General features: G+C 46.1%; 1 protein-coding gene across 3 annotated transcripts in view; it reads right to left on the reverse strand.

The window, feature by feature from the left end:
* Nucleotides 1–17,271, reverse strand: part of LOC311229918 (phosphatidylserine synthase 2) — a 100,156-nt gene that overhangs the window by 34,495 nt on the left and 48,390 nt on the right. For all 3 annotated transcript variants that reach the window (XM_084315990.1, XM_084315992.1, XM_084315991.1), the window contains exons 4-5: nucleotides 16,845–16,927; nucleotides 1,180–1,247 (exon numbers count right to left, since the gene is read on the reverse strand). In XM_084315990.1, the coding sequence (XP_084172116.1) occupies nucleotides 1,180–1,247; nucleotides 16,845–16,927 (151 nt within the window). The remainder of the gene's footprint in view (nucleotides 1–1,179; nucleotides 1,248–16,844; nucleotides 16,928–17,271) is intronic.

Consider the following 17,271-nt stretch of genomic DNA (forward strand, 5'->3'; position numbering starts at 1 on the left):
TCGCTTTGGATAAAAGCGTCAGCTAAATGACTAAATGTAAATGTATCATTTTGTGCGCTAAGTGCTAACGCTAACGTTTTGAGAGTTATAGCGTCAAGAATTTAAGTACCCTAACTTTTCAGTTTTTTATAGCACTTTATTGTAAATCATCCCTCAGGGCAAAACGATGTTGTTTAGTCACATTTCTAGGAATTGTGTGCCTTAATATTTTTTTTTTTTTTATCCACTTTTTCTCCCATTTTCTACATCTTTCTCCCATCCCAATTTCGTATCATCCAATTCAACCCTCCCCTGTCACGAACGCTGTTTCTTGCCTCCCACAAGCCAGCTGCAATGTGGACTAAGTCATACATAGCACAAGTCCCCTCCGGTACTTGAGGTAACAGCAGTCGCATCTTTTCACCTGCGCAGCTCGATCTCTCAGTGGCGAGGAGTAACGCGTGGGAGGCTCACGCTGCCCCCGACACTTCCTGATTCTACTGCGCAGGCGCACCAACCGACCTGTAGGAGTCGCTGTCCACAACGCCCGATCCCCACCCATCAGTTTCCCACCCCCTAATACGGCCAATGTGTATTAGTATGAACGACCAGCTAAACTGAAAGCAATGTGGAGCGCTGGGCTCGAACAGGCGAGCCCAGCGTCTCCGCATTCGTGGCGAGCGCCTTGCCCACTACGCCACGTAGCCGCCCCCATGCCTTAATTTTATTTAAACAAAACATGAAACAAGTATATATTATAGGCTACTGTAGGCTTAGTGAACAGATATTGAATAATTAATTGACAGAAGCATCATATGGTACGCCAATGGTTTGATTACTATTTCACGTTTCATGTCAAGGAAAATATATTGTTTGATGTTTATCACGCCTTTTTCATTTTTGTGTATAAATGTCCGTTCTATATACTGTGAACTTTCATTAATTTGATCTTACTCCGAGAGACAGACCCTTCTGAGAGATTGAAATTATACATTATTCTATTTGTATGCTGTTGTAGGTATGTTGATATTTATTTTGTTTAAATAAATGACCTATAGCCTACTAGTTATGTCTCCCGTTGTATTGGTTTTCCCTCTTGTGGACATAATGTGCAACAATAGATATTCGAATGGTTCGAACCTATGTGTCTTTTTAGAAGGAATATTCTGTGTGGTAGTGATTTAGTTTCAACACACCCACCTGGAACAGGATGAAGATGAGGAACAGCTCGTACACCACGCTCACACATAACCAGAACCGCCAGTATGCTGTAGGATAGAGAGACACAGAGAGAGAGAGAGAGAGAGAGAGAGAGAGAGAGAGAGAGAGAGAGAGAGAGAGAGAGAGAGAGAGAGAGAGAGAGAGAGAGAGAGAGAAAGACACAGAGAGAGGGGAGAGAGAGACAGAGAGAGCGATGGGGGGGCAGAGAGAAAGACAGAGAGAGACACACACACACTGTGAGACCCTAAAACTCTACAAACGTACACTCAGAACCAAAAAACAACAATATGACAAACAGCAACTGACACTAATTGAGGAGGCAATCAATACAAACAACTTTTGGCAACATTGGAAACACATAAACAAACCACAAAAACAGGAATTGGCTATACAGAACAGTGATATATGGACAACCCATTTTAAAACACTATACCACACTGTTCAAATTGATGGAAACACAGAACAATCTCAAATTCTTGATAGATTGACTAAATTGGAGCTTGCCATAAAAGACAATGAAAACCCATTAGACTCCCCAATTATTGAGCAGGAACCGATTAAGAAACTACAAACTCTTAAATCTAAAAAGGTTTGTGGACCTGATGGCATCTTGAATGAGATGATGAAAAATATGAACAAGAAATTCCAATTGGCTATATTAAAACTATTCAATTTGGTCCTGAGTGTAGGATATTTTCCTGACATCTGGAATCACGGACTCATAACCCCAATCTATAAAAGCGGAGACAAATTTGACCCTAATAACTACAGAGGCATCTGTGTGACCAGTAATCTGGGGAAGGTTTTCTGTAGTTTTATGAATACCAGACTTTTAAACTTCCTTACCAAGCACAATGTCTTGAGTAAAAGCCAAATTGGATTTATACCAAAACACCGCACAACCGATCATATTTACACCCTACATACCCTAATTGATAAACATATAAACCAAAATAAAACCAAAATATGTGCCTGTTTTATTGACTTCCAAAAGGCTTTTGATTCTATTTGGCATACAGGATTGTTCTATAAAGTCATAGAGAGTGGTGTAGGGGGTAAAACATATGATATTATTAAATCAATGTACTCTGGTAATATGTGCAGCGTAAAAATTGGCAAAAAAAGAACAGAATTCTTTACCCAAGGGCGAGGCGTTCGTCAGGGCTGCAACCTCAGCCCGGCACTCTTCAATATCTATATTAATGAATCGGCTAATATACTAGAAAAGTCCTCTGCCCCCGGTCTAAGTCTCCACAATCGGGAAGTGAAATGCCTGCTCTTTGCAGATGACCTGGTTGTGTTGTCCCCCACAGCAGACGGCCTACAGCAGAGCCTGGACCTGCTAGAGCATTACTGTCAGGGCCCTGGCAGTAAACCCCAAAAAGACCAAAATAATGGTATTCCAAAAAAGATCCAGATCTCAGGACGTCCTACCAAAGTTCTCAATTGGTACAAAACATGTAGAGTACTGCACACATTACACATATTTAGGCCTACAACTAAGTTCAACTGGACATTTTAGGGAAAGCACGCCGGGCTTTCTATGCCATAAAAAGAAATATCCAAACAGAAATACCAATTCGAATCTGGTTAAAATGTATTGAATGTGTTATTGAACCAATTGCACTCTATGGCAGTGAGGTGTGGGGTCCACTTACAAAACAAGACTTTACCCAATGGGACAAACACCCCATTGAGACCCTGCATGCAGAGTTCTGTAAGATTCTCCTACATGTCCAGAGGAAAACTACAAACAATGCATGCAGGGCAGAATTAGGCCGTTACCCACTAATACTAAAAATACAAAAAAGAGCAATTAACTTTTGGACACACCTAAAACGAAGTGACCCCCTCTTGTACCATTATCAAGCCCTGCAGTGCCAAGAGCAGAGGAGCATCAGGAACCCCCTTACCCAGCTGGTCCTGAGGCTGAGTCCACAAACTTGCTCTCTTAACAGGAACAGAACACATCACCAATCAGAATAAATCAAATTACTACACAGCTAAAACAAAACTACATCACCTATTGGAAAACACAAACAAAAGCACAGAGCAAAATGCAGTGCTATCTGGCTCTAAATCGACAGTACACCATAGCAGATTACTTGAGCATGGTGACTGATCAACAACTAAAAAGAACCTTGACAAAATACAGACTGAGTGAGCACAGCCTCGCTGTTGAAAAGGGAAGGCACAGGAAAACCTGGCTCCCTGCAGAGCAAAGGCTATGCTGTCATTGCATCCTCAGTGAGCCTGAAACTGAGTTGCACTTCCTCACCAAATGTGAAAAATATAAAGATATTAGAGAAACGCATTTTTTAAAATTTGAACTAATAACTAAAGGTTTTCTTGCACTACCAGATACAGGAAAACTACCAGTCCTACTAGGGGAGGACTCAACAAGCTGTGAGCTAGCAGCAGCCTATGTTGCTGCCTGCCATAGACTGAGGGACAGTGAGTGACAGTCACCTGACATGTTTATGCCGTAATATTTTATGTTCTATTTTATGATGAAAATCTTTGTATATACTATGACATTAATATGTGTTTTGTAATCCATGCTTATGTTATCAACCATTTGCTTTGGCAACATGTACAAGCTGCGTCATGCCAATAAAGCCACTTGAATTGAATTGAGAGAGGGGGGAGAGAGAGAGACAGACACACACAGAGAGAGGGGGGCGAGAGAGAGACACACAGAGAGAGGGGGGCGAGAGAGAGAGAGAGAGAGAGAGAGAGAGAGAGAGAGAGAGAGAGAGAAAGAGAGAGAGAGATTATAAGTGTCTGTTCCCTGGAGCACCTCAGAGCAGTCTGTTCCTGCTAATGGGCCACTGTGGTGGTGTGTGCGTCTGTGTGTGTGTGTGTGTGTGTGTGTGTGTGTGTGTGTGTGTGTGTGTGTCTGTGTGTGTGTGTGTTGACATAAAACATCCTAATTGAGCTTCAATCTGGGAGTGGGAGTGTTTAGAGTCTAATTGTAGAAGTTTTCAATGGTCGTACTCGGTGCATCACAGTCCCGAAAGGGGCTAGCGTTACACCCTACTTAAACATGTCTGCAGCAGTGTGGCAGGCCTACCTTGTTGTTCACTCATGTTGGCTGTTACAGTAGTTAAAGTTACAACAGTTGTGCACGTTGGAATTCAGCTTGTTTCCAGGCAACATATGAAGTGCATTTCCATAGTTACTGAAGAGCAATCTGGTTGGGCTTTGATTTGATTTGATTAGACATTTAAAAAAATACAAGATTCCAGAAAAACGTCAAGGATGCTACACAAAAAAGTCAAGACTTATTTCCATTGTGGTCCTTGGTCTCAAGACAGACAATCAATACAAAACATGACCATAAATAACAATATGACAAACTAAACATAGACATAAACATTTTAAATGCAGTACAAACGTAGCCACAGACAACAATGTATCAGACAACATTTTCATGCATTTTTAAATCTAGTTTTTGACATTGTCGAGGAGCCATGATTTGACTTTTTTCTTAAAATTGTGTCTGTAGCAAAAAGAGGCGTGTGTGTGTGTTTATCCTAATGCAGAAAAAAGGATCCTGCAGCCTGTGTGACAATTTTATTCAAAATATACACAGATTAAAAACATAATATTTTTTAAAAATGTTATCTTTCTTAAATTGGGAAAACCGTGAAACCGTGATATTTCCTCAGACAATAATCATACCATCAAAATCTCCCAGGGAGACACAGGGTCAAAAGTGGAGTAAACAGGACTGAAGTGGACTGAACAGGACTAAACAGGACTGAACAGGACTGAACAGGACTAAACAGGACTGAACAGGACTAAACAGGACTGAACAGGACTAGCTCCACTGAAGTGGACTGAACAGGACTAGCTCCACTGAAGTGGACTGAACAGGACCAAACAGGACTGAAGTGGACTGAACAGGACTAAACAGGACTGAAGTGGACTGAACAGGACTAAACAGGACTGAACAGGACTGGCTCCACTGAACAGGACTAGCTCCACTAAACAGGACTAAACAGGACTAGCTCCACTGAACAGGACTAAACAGGACTAGCTCCACTGAACAGGACTGGCTCCACTGAACAGGACTAGCTCCACTGAACAGGACTGAACAGGACTAGCTCCACTGAACAGGACTGGCTCCACTGAACAGGACTGGCTCCACTGAACAGGACTAGCTCCACTGAACAGGACTAAACAGGACTAGCTCCACTGAACAGGACTAAACAGGACTAGATCCACTGAACAGGACTGAACAGGACTAGCTCCACTGAACAGGACTAAACAGGACTAGCTCCACTGAACAGGACTGGCTCCACTGAACAGGACTAGCTCCACTGAACAGGACTGAACAGGACTAGCTCCACTGAACAGGACTAAACAGGACTAGCTCCACTGAACAGGACTAAACAGGACTAGCTCCACTGAACAGGACTAGCTCCACTGAACAGGACTAAACAGGACTAGCTCCACTGAACAGGACTAGCTCCACTGAACAGGACTAGCTCCACTGAACAGGACTAGCTCCACTGAACAGGACTGAACAGGACTAGCTCCACTGAACAGGACTAAACAGGACTAGCTCCACTGAACAGGACTGGCTCCACTGAACAGGACTAGCTCCACTGAACAGGACTAGCTCCACTGAACAGGACTAGCTCCACTGAACAGGACTAAACAGGACTAGCTCCACTGAACAGGACTAGCTCCACTGAACAGGACTAAACAGGACTAGCTCCACTGAACAGGACTGGCTCCACTGAACAGGACTAAACAGGACTAGCTCCACTGAACAGGACTAGCTCCACTGAACAGGACTAAACAGGACTAGCTCCACTGAACAGGACTAGCTCCACTGAACAGGACTAAACAGGACTAGCTCCACTGAACAGGACTAGCTCCACTGAACAGGACTAAACAGGACTAGCTCCACTGAACAGGACTAGCTCCACTGAACAGGACTAAACAGGACTAGCTCCACTGAACAGGACTGGCTCCACTGAACAGGACTAAACAGGACTAGCTCCACTGAACAGGACTAGCTCCACTGAACAGGACTGAACAGGACTAGCTCCACTGAACAGGACTAGCTCCACTGAACAGGACTGAACAGGACTAGCTCCACTGAACAGGACTGGCTCCACTGAACAGGACTAGCTCCACTGAACAGGACTAAACAGGACTAGCTCCACTGAACAGGACTGGCTCCACTGAACAGGACTAGCTCCACTGAACAGGACTGGCTCCACTGAACAGGACTAGCTCCACTGAACAGGACTAGCTCCACTGAACAGGACTAGCTCCACTGAACAGGACTAAACAGGACTAGCTCCACTGAACAGGACTAGCTCCACTGAACAGACACCATGTGTGTGGACTCGGAGGACAGAACGTCAGGCTGCAGATTAAAAACAGAAATACACCCGGCTGCTTTCACAACAGCCATGAATAAAGTCCTTGTATTTCTTAAATTAACTTTAGCCCAACACAACAGATTCAGGATCAGCTGACGCGTGCTGCCGCCCGACTGCACCAGACAGACCATCCAAATACAGGCGGAGAGAGATTGTCAAAATCACCATCTATAGTCTGCAGACTGACTACATAGTCATTAACAAACAGTCTACATGTCTCTCTAGTCTACATGTCTCTCTAGTCTCTCTAGTCTACAGGTTTCTCTAGTCTCCGATAGTCTTGGCGTTCGCAGCAGCCTCGGCCCCATGATGCATCTGAAACAGTTCACACAGCGAGGGAATCAATCTGGAATTTCTTTGAGATATTTGATGGCATTTCTGCTTTATTAGATGAGGACAGTGAGTGACAGGCAGTGTTGCAGTACTCGAGTCAGAGTCCTAAACTGATTTTCAGGACTCGTGACTCGACTTGGACTTGAGAGAGCACTGATGACTCGGACTCGAGCATTGACTGCATTCGGACTCGGAAGGTGCAGGCGAAGACTCGGACATGTTACATGTTAATTGATCAATTATTATGAACATTTTTGTAATAGGCCCTAATCATTTGGCACTACTATATATTGATGGCTATTGTGTCACAAAGTAAATTAACTCATTTTGAAACGGTGACCGCCGTGTCATTTATGTTTAACTCATTCTGCGGCAATCACGGGTTAACTCGCCAACCGTTCAGCGCCAATCACGAGAAAAGTCGGGTTTTAATCGTTATTTCTTTTATTAGCTATATCCATTCATTTTTCATCCATCCAGCCTGATGTTATCATTGGGAATGGGTCTGAGCTCGCAAAAGGGCAAATACCGCCGCCTACGCCTTCCAGCCGGTATTGCACTCCATTAGAAATTATGTAGTTTCTTTTCTGGGCCGATCTGAGCCGTGCGGGCGGGGTTTAAATACTCCGGCAGGACGAGCGTTTACAACGATACATCTGCGATGCTGCCCCCCCCCCCCCCCCCCCCCCTTCATATGCAATGCCAGACAACGTGGGACGGACCTCCACGAGCAGTATTTGGAATGGCGATCAGCAGTAGTGCAGTGGCAAATTGACAGTAGGTCAACCGCTCCACGCGCGTGCGCGCACAGGTTTTTTTGGCACAGATTTATTTTTTTTTGCCTTGAAATAGAGAAGCTGAAAAAGGTAGCAGCGTATGAAACTTTTGTATCACAAACAGTACTGTATTTGCAAATCTGGTATATGTCATAAATGTATAGATGTAGCAGTACTGTCTATCTGTATGTCGTGTATGTCATATATGTTATGATGAATTGAAAATGGGGGACCCTGATGTAAACAAGACGAAAGTCTTTCTCTGGTCTGCATCCCCTTAACAATTGTATGTATTTAGCTGTACTGTACCCATTCTGCAATCTGTTAATAAAGTTTTCAATCAATCAATCAATCAATCAATCAATCAATTCAGCCATTGGGTGGGACGGTCATGTGACCCAAATCAGCCAATGGAAGCGAGGGTCCTTAAAGTGTGGGTCCTTAAAGTGTTGCGGTCCTGAGAGTGTTGGTGCTCTCGTCCTGCAGCTGGATACTATTGCCTCACAGCGCGGCCGTCAGCGCGCGGCCCAGATAGCGCCGCTGGCTCTGCGGCTCTGCAGCTGCATGCTTCTCCGGGAGTCGGGTTGGATAATGCCATGTAAAAAGTCGCATGCCTGACATATCGGCATGTAACTCGAGAACCGAGGCACGGATTTTGGCGATCCAGATGGCATTCGAACGGCAACGAATAGCGCTTTTTTCGGTAATTTATATGTTCGGCGAAAAATGCAGCCCCGAGCCTTCAGATGCTCGCAAAGGGCCGTGAAACTGAAACTGAAACTGAAAAACAGTGAAACCCCGGACATTTCGATGAATTAATAAACCCCCCCACCCGGACGCCCCGGACAGGGCGTGAAAAGAGGACATGTCCGGGCAAAAGAGGACGTTTGGTCAGCCTACTCTACCTGTGCTTTTGTTATGTAAAAACGGTGGCCGCGGGCCGAGCCGATACTTAGTTACAACGAATGGGAACAGCGGATTTTTGTGTGCGTGACTGCGCATACACGCGGGAACATATCCGTGCACGATTGCGCGTACTTCAGCCTCAGTGACCGAGGTAAAACGCCGTTATACCGCGTTATACCAGCACTGCAACACTGGCAATCAGATAATTGGATTCTTTTTTTTGCATTACATCAGAAACAAGGTAAGAACACTATATATCAAATCTTGCGTTGATCTGATATTTCTTTCTCCCGCGATCGAAGCTGTGTCTGTGGAATGTGTTGTGCTGTGTACCGTTGGCTGCGGGGGGGGGGGGGGGGGGGGGGGGGGGCAAGCGCCCCGCTACAAGCCTTGTTTCATTCTTGCATGAGGAAGGATCAAGTCAAGTCAAGAGTTTTATTTGTCACAGCATACAAGTATACAATGAAATGCGGGTGGTCTTGCCCGCAACGATGTGCAATATAGTAGTACAACATATAATGGAATCCAATAAACAACATTGTGCAATAAACAGGTAACATAGTGGGACATCACGGTATTTGTACATAGTTATTTACAGAGCATGAAGGACATGCTAGGTCCCTTGGTAGTGCAATACACTGTTACTATATGTTAAAGTGACCTTTCCTTTGTGGCCATAAGTGTGGGCGTGTGCAGCATGAGTGAGTGCTTTCTCATGTTAAAGTGGCTGCTAGTGTGCGAGCGTGCACAGCGTGCGTGTCGTGTGTGTGCTAATGTGTGCTTGTGTGTGGAGAGTTCAGTGTTCATTGTTCAAGGCTCTGATGGCCTGGGGGAAGAAGCTGAGCCGAAGCTTCTCTGTCCTAGTAGCTGGTGTTCGCAGGCGTCTGCCTGACCTCAGCAGCTGGAACAGGCTGTTATTGGGGTGGTGAGGGTCTTTCATTATTCTGCAGGCTCTGGATTTGCACCTCTTGTTGTATAGAACCTGCAGGGGAGGTAGTGCAATACCTGTGGTACGCTCGGCAGAGCGCACCACTCTCTGTAGGGCCTTCTTGTCCTGTGCCGTGCTGTTTCCATACCAGGCAGTGATGTTTCCAGTCAAGATGCTCTCTACAGCTCCGGAGTAGAAGGACTGGAGTATCTTCCCCAATACTCTGAACTTCCTTAACTGTCTCAGGTGGTAGAGGCGCTGCTTCGCCTTTTTTACGACTGAGTCTATGTGTGTTGACCATGTCAGATCCTCTGAGATGTGGACCCGCAGGTACTTGAAGCTGCTCACCCTGTCCACGGTGGCCCCGTTTATCCTCAGTGGTGTGTGTGTCTCCTGCTGTCCTCTCCTATAATCCACGATCAGCTCCTTGGTTTTACCAATGTTCAGGAGCAGGCTGTTGTCCTGGCACCAGCGTTCCAGTACCTCAACCTCCTCCCGGTAGGCCTTCTCGTCGTTGTTCGAGATCAGCCCCACCACCACCGTGTCGTCTGCAAACTTCACTATGGAGTTGGAGCTGAACTTGGCCACACAGTCGTGTGTGTATAGTGAGTACAGCAGGGGGCTCAGAACACAGCCCTGGGGGGACCCGATGCTCAGGGTGATGGTGTTGGAGGTCTGACCCCCCACCCTGACCGCCTGGGGTCTTTCACTCAGAAAGTCCAGTATCCAGGCGCTCAGAGCGGAGCTCAGACCCAGCTCGATCAGCTTGTCCACCAGTCTGGTGGGGACTATGGTGTTGAACGCTGAGCTGTAGTCAATGAACAACAGTCTCACATAGCCCCCCTTCTGACGGTCCAGGTGAGAGAGGGTGCTGTGCAGTACTTGGGAGACCGCATCGTCAGTGGACCTGTTTGGTCTGTATGCAAATTGCATAGGGTCCATATCACTGGGGAGGGAGGCACAAATGTGATCCTTGACCAGCCTCTCGAAACATTTCATGGGCACAGAGGTGAGTGCCACCGGTCTGTAGTCATTGAGACCTGCTGGGGAGGGTTTCTTTGGTACCGGGATAATGGTAGACATCTTGAAGCAGGCAGGGACCACTGACTCCTTCAGGGATCGATTAAATATGGTGGTGAACACAGGGGCTAGCTGGTTAGCACAGGACTTAAGTATGCATCCTGTTATTCTATCTGGGCCAGCCGCCTTCCTGGTGTTCACCTGCATAAATGCTCTTCTCACACTGTGTACCGTCAATGAGAGAGCGTCCCCGCCCCCCCCGCCTCCACAACAGCCGGCGCACCAGTGACGTCACTAGCTGTTGAGCTAGCAGCGCCACTGTTTGCACCAAACCGCGCGTAGAAGGTGTTGAGCTGGTCCGCAAGGGAGGCGTCGTCGCTCCCCATTGAGGGGGCGCTGACTTTGTAGTCAGTTATAGTCCTCAGTCCCTGCCATAAGCCTCTTGTGTCATTCTGTGCCATTTGTGCCTCCATCTTGTCGGCATACGTCCTCTTAGCAAGTTTAACAGCCTTGCGCAGAGTGTAGACTGTTGTCTTGTACTCTTCCATGTTTCCTGACTCTCTGCCAAGGTTATAAGCATTGGTGCGAGAGTTCAGAGCTGCTCTGATAGTACTGTCCACCCATGGTTTCTGGTTCGGGAACACCCTCGCCTTTTTTGTGGGGACAATACTGTCAGCGAGTGTTGTTATGAAGGACACCACAGTGTCTGTGAACTCGCTGACGTCACTGGTGCTTCTCTCGAACATTCCCCAGTCGACGCCATCGAGTGCGTCCTGAAGCGTGGCCTCTGATTGGTCGGTCCATCTTTTTACCTCACGTGACACGACGGCGTCACGTGATCTTTGTTTGTAAGCGGGGACCAACAAGATGGCGGCATGATCCAACGTGTTCATCGCTCCCGCTAATGGTGGAGCCGGTACAGCCTTGTATCCGGCTCTAAACAGGGTATAACAGTGGTTGAGTGTATTTCCTCCCCTTGTGGAGCAGACAATGTGCTGAAAGAAAGACGGCATGACTTTTTTCAGATTCGCCTGATTGAAATCCCCGGCTACAATCATGGCCGCGTCTGGATGCTTGATCTGGTGTGTGTTTAGATGGTTGTGTAGTTCTGCTAGTGCCCTGCCGACGTTCGCTTGGGGGGGAATGTATACGGCAGTCATGATTACTGCAGTGAACTCGCGTGGAAGATGGAAGGGGCGACATTGGATCGAGAGGTGTTCCATGTCGGCGGAGCATGAACGGGAGAGTATCTGCACTTCCCCGGAGCTAGTCCAGCCGTTGTTGGTCATAAGGCAGAGACCCCCGCCGATGCTCTTCCCGGAGGCCTCTGTACGGTCCACTCTGAAGATGGTGAAGGAGTTGGAGGGAGAGATGCTGTGATCAGGAGTCACTGGTTTCAACCAGGTCTCCGTGAAACACAGGATATTGCAGTCCTTCATCTCTCGCTGGAATCGGACCCGTGCTCGTAAATCATCCATCTTACTCTCTAGCGAACGTGCATTCGCCAGGAAGATAGATGGAATAGCCGGACGGTAAGCAGATCTTCTTAGCCTTAATCTGATCCCGCTCCTCTTCTCTCTGTGTTTCTTCTTTGTCCTGCGGCCGTCTTTGTCCCTTCTGATCTCCGTTGGCCATTCTTTGCATGATAAAGTGTCTCTAAACTCCTCTTTGAGTCCGGAGTTTAGGTCAATAAGTGACTGGCGGTCGTATGACAATGATAATGATAATAACGATAATCTAGCGTTGATTTCAGGAAGATTCGATAATCAGGCGAGAAATGACAACGTGATAAGTGGATTCCACTAAAACGCTATTATCGCGTCTTTTCCTGGGATTACTAAGGCCATGGTTACACTGGGCTAAAACAGCAACGTTTTGTCGCTGAATGATTACGTTTGCATGTCCAAGTTAAAAAGAAATGCAGTTTTGGCAGGAAAGCGCGTTTCCCTAGCGGGAACGCTGAAAAGGTGTTTTCGTTTTGGAAACTCGCCGAAAATGGTGCCATGTCATTTGCGTGAGCTGGATATGGAGCTGTTCTGCCCAATGCCCATGTGCAGTAGAGACTGAAGCCAAATTCTCCCCCTCCCAGACCCATGTCATGTCAACAAACCCTTACCACGCAAGAGTCGACTGCATGAGCAGCTCAGAGCTCCTCTTTCAACATAACAAGCATTAAACAAAATGGCCCAGTCATCTATTCACTTTTGTTTAATACATGAGGCGTTGTCTCGCTCGTGAGCTAATGTTAGCTACCTAGCTAACGTTACTTTCAGACCCTGTTAGTCAAGTTGAACAATCGCGCTGATTAATATAACAAGCTACAACAGTCTGCATTCCCTTAACAATTGTTTGTATTGAGCCGTATTGTATTGTACCCATTCTGCAATCTGTTAAATAACGTTTACATCCATTCATTCTGCTAGCATTAACGTTACTTGGCTGCTAGCCACAATGCTATACTGTTATACTGGCATATCCCAATCACGTTAGCACGTAAGCTAACAAAATCAGCGATATTTTTGTGGGACTAAACTCCGCTCTTGGTGGTCAATTGTGTTGATGTTAGTTTTGTTTCATCAACAAATCATCAACAAATGAGGCAGAACACACAGTGAATGTATCCGTTTTTGTTTATTGCACTTTATTTCTTGCTGAAAAATAAATGCTATGTGGCTAAATGGCTCATGCGAGGTATAAAGATGGTGTTTTATTTTTTTTTTCGGCTAGGTGGTGCAGTGGGCAAGGTGCTCACCACCAATGCAGGAGACGCTGGGTTCGAGCCCAGCTCTCCGCATGGCTATCAGCTTGGCTGGTCGTTCATACTAATACAATAGACCTGTCTCAAACCCTGCCCCTTTTCTTGATCCTCCAATCACAGCTGTCGCTTACCTCTGACTTCCTCGTACAAACAAAGTTTGTACGAGGAAGTCAGAGGTAAGCGACAGCTGTGATTGGAGGATCAAGAAAAGAGGGCAGGGTTTTGAGACAGGTCCATTGGCAGTATTAGGGGGTGGGAAGCTGATGGGTGGGGATCGGACGTTGTGGACAGCGACTCCTACAGGTCGGTTGGTGCGCCTGCGCAGCAGAATCAGGAAGCGACGGGGGCGGCGTGCCCTCCAAACGCAGACCCCCGACGCTGAGAGATCGCGCTGTGCAGGTGAAAAGATGCGACGGCTGCTTCCTCGAGTACCGGAGAGGACACGTGATGTAAGGCTTCGTCCACATTGCAGCCGGCTTGTGGGAGGCACAGCCTAACAGCGTTCGAGACAGGGGAGGGAAGAATTGGACGATACGAAATTGGGATGGGAGAAAAATAGAAAATGGGCGAAAAGGTAGATAAAAAAAATAAAAATAAAATAAAGATGGTGACTTTTGAGATTGAGCAGGATGTGGAGTGTCTCGTTCAACCTTTCTGATTGGTTAAAAATGGCCTTCATGTATGAACTACATCGCTACCTACTGCTTTGGCATTGTACTACATGTATATAGTAGACGAGACAAAACAACGTCTAACTTAACTCTTACTTGCCTGCCAATACGCAGCGTTCTGAAAAGCGAAATTAAACTAAATGAAATGGCCCTAGTGTAACCGCAGCCTAAGAATCACCAAAACTATACTCATATTCAAAACGGTATAAAACGGAAATGTACGGATGAAAAAACAATCTGTTTTTTGCATGTTGACCAGAAGCAACTCAATGACAATTGACGGTGTTATTAGACCCATAGCTATAATATAAGATATATTTTAAGCACTCGCAAATTTCGCAGTCTCCCCATTGATTAAAGCCCTGGCGTTCTAGCCAGAAGGTAGACAGCGACCCCTGGCGCTGAATGAGTTAAGGTAGACCTTTTTTTTTTGGTACGTCAGCTCTTTGACTGCCAAAGTGGAGTGGACTCAACCTTGATGACTTGGACTCGGACTCGGACTAGGGTAATGGGGACTCGACTCAGACTCTTCTTTGGTGACTTGGACTCGGACTCGAACACTGGGGACTCGAGACTCGACTCGGACTCTTCTTTGGTGACTCGGACTGGAGACTCGACTCGGACTCTGGATTTAGTGACTCGACTACACCACACTACAGAAGGTTAACCCTTTCACTACCACACTACAGAAGGTTAACCCTTTCACTACCACACTACAGAAGGTTAACCCTTTCACAACCACACTACAGAAGGTTAACCCTTTCACAACCACACTACAGAAGGTTAACCCTTTCACTACCACACAACAAAGGGTTAACCCTTTCACAACCACACTACAGAAGGTTAACCCTTTCACTACCACACGACAAAGGGTTAACCCTTTCACAACCACACTATAGACTGTTAACCCTTTCACTACCACACTACAGCAGGTTAAACCTTTCACTGCCACACTACAGACAGTTAACCTTTCACTACCACACTACAGAAGGTTAACCCTTTCACTACCACACTACAGACGGTTAACCTTTCACTACCACACTACAGAAGGTTAACCCTTTCACTACCACACGACAAAGGGTTAACCCTTTCACAACCACACTACAGACTGTTAACCCTTTCACTACCACACTACAGCAGGTTAAACCTTTCACTACCACACTACAGACGGTTAACCTTTCACTACCACACTACAGAAGGTTAACCCTTTCACTACCACACTACAGACGGTTAACCTTTCACTACCACACTACAGACGGTTAACCTTTCACTACCACACTACAGACGGTTAACCTTTCACTACCACACTACAGACGGTTAACCTTTCACAACCACCCTACAGAAGGTTAACCCTTTCACTACCACACGCCAAAGGGTTAACCCTTTCACTACCACACTACAGCAGGTTAAACCTTTCACTACCACACTACAGACGGTTAACCTTTCACTACCACACTACAGAAGGTTAACCCTTTCACTACCACACTACAGACGGTTAACCTTTCACTACCACACTACAGACGGTTAACCTTTCACTACCACACTACAGACGGTTAACCTTTCACTACCACACTACAGAAGGTTAACCTTTCACTACCACACTACAGACGGTTAACCTTTCACTACCACACTACAGAAGGTTAACCTTTCACTACCACACTACAGAAGGTTAACCTTTCACTACCACACTACAGATGGTTAACCTTTCACTACCACACTACAGAAGGTTAACCTTTCACTACCACACTACAGAAGGTTAACCCTTCACTACCACACTACAGACGGTTAACCTTTCACTACCACACTACAGACGGTTAACCTTTCACTACCACACTACAGAAGGTTAACCTTTTCACTACCACGCTACAGACGGTTAACCTTTCACTACCACACTACAGAAGGTTAACCCTTCACTACCACACTACAGAAGGTTAACCTTTCACTACCACACTACAGACGGTTAACCTTTCACTACCACACTACAGAAGGTTAACCCTTCACTACCACACTACAGAAGGTTAACCTTTCACTACCACACTACAGAAGGTTAACCCTTTCACTACCACACTACAGAAGGTTAACCCTTTCACTACCACACTACAGAAGGTTAACCCTTCACTGCCACACTACAGACGGTTAACCTTTCACTACCACTACAGAAGGTTAACCCTCTCACTACCACACTACAGACGGTTAACCTTTCACTACCACACTACAGAAGGTTAACCCTTTCACTACCACACTACAGACGGTCAACCCTTTCACTACCACACTACAGAAGGTTAACCCTTTAACCACCACACTACAGATGGTTAACCCTTTCACTACCACACTAGAGACGGTTAACCCTTTCACTACCACACTACAGAAGGTTAACCCTTTCACTATCACACGACAGACGGTTAACCTTTCACTACCACTACAGAAGGTTAACCCTTTCACTACCACACTACAGAAGGCTAACCCTTTCACTATCACTACAGAAGGTTAACCCTTTCACTACCACACTACAGATGGTTAACCTTTCACTACCACACTACAGGTTAACCCTTTCACTACCACACTACAGACGGTTAACCCTTTCACTACCACACTACAGAAGGTTAACCCTTTCACTACCACACTACAGACGGTTAACCTTTCACTACCATACTACAGAAGGTTAACCCTTTCACCACCACACTACAGACGGTTAATCTTTCACTACCACACTACAGTCTGGTAAAAGGATGTGTGTGTGTGTGTGTGTGTGTGTGTGTGTGTGTGTGTGTGTGTGTGTGTGTGTGTGCGTGTGTGTGTGTGTGTATGTGTGCGTGTGTGTGTACGTGTGTGTGTGTGTGTGTGTCTCACCTGGATGTGGTCTGGTAAAAGGACCGTCTTTTGCTTGAGTGACTCCGAAACACAGGAACACCAGGATGCTGGCCACGATCCCTCTACACACACACACACACACACACACACACACACACACAACGTGAGTACCATTTCTATTTTGTCAACATAAGAAACAGACAAACTGTTTAACGGTGCTGTAGACAAAGAAGAAGAAAGCCTTGCTCTACCCACTGAGCTACACAGGGAATGGAACCCCTAACCCTGGCAGTGTTGACCTGGCGTTCTCCGACAGCAGGAGAGCTGTTGACCTCTCAGATACAGGAAGTGGGCCAGGAGCAGGGATGAAGAGTGAGGAGGAGGAGGAGGAGGAAGATGAAGAGGAGAAGCTTAGCGGCTGGACTGTGTGTGTGTATATGTGTGTATATATATATATATATACTGT

The sequence above is a fragment of the Notolepis coatsorum genome (genome assembly GCF_963971535.1).
Source record: "Notolepis coatsorum genome assembly, chromosome: 6".
In the NCBI taxonomy this organism is placed as follows: Eukaryota; Metazoa; Chordata; class Actinopteri; order Aulopiformes; family Paralepididae; genus Notolepis; species Notolepis coatsorum.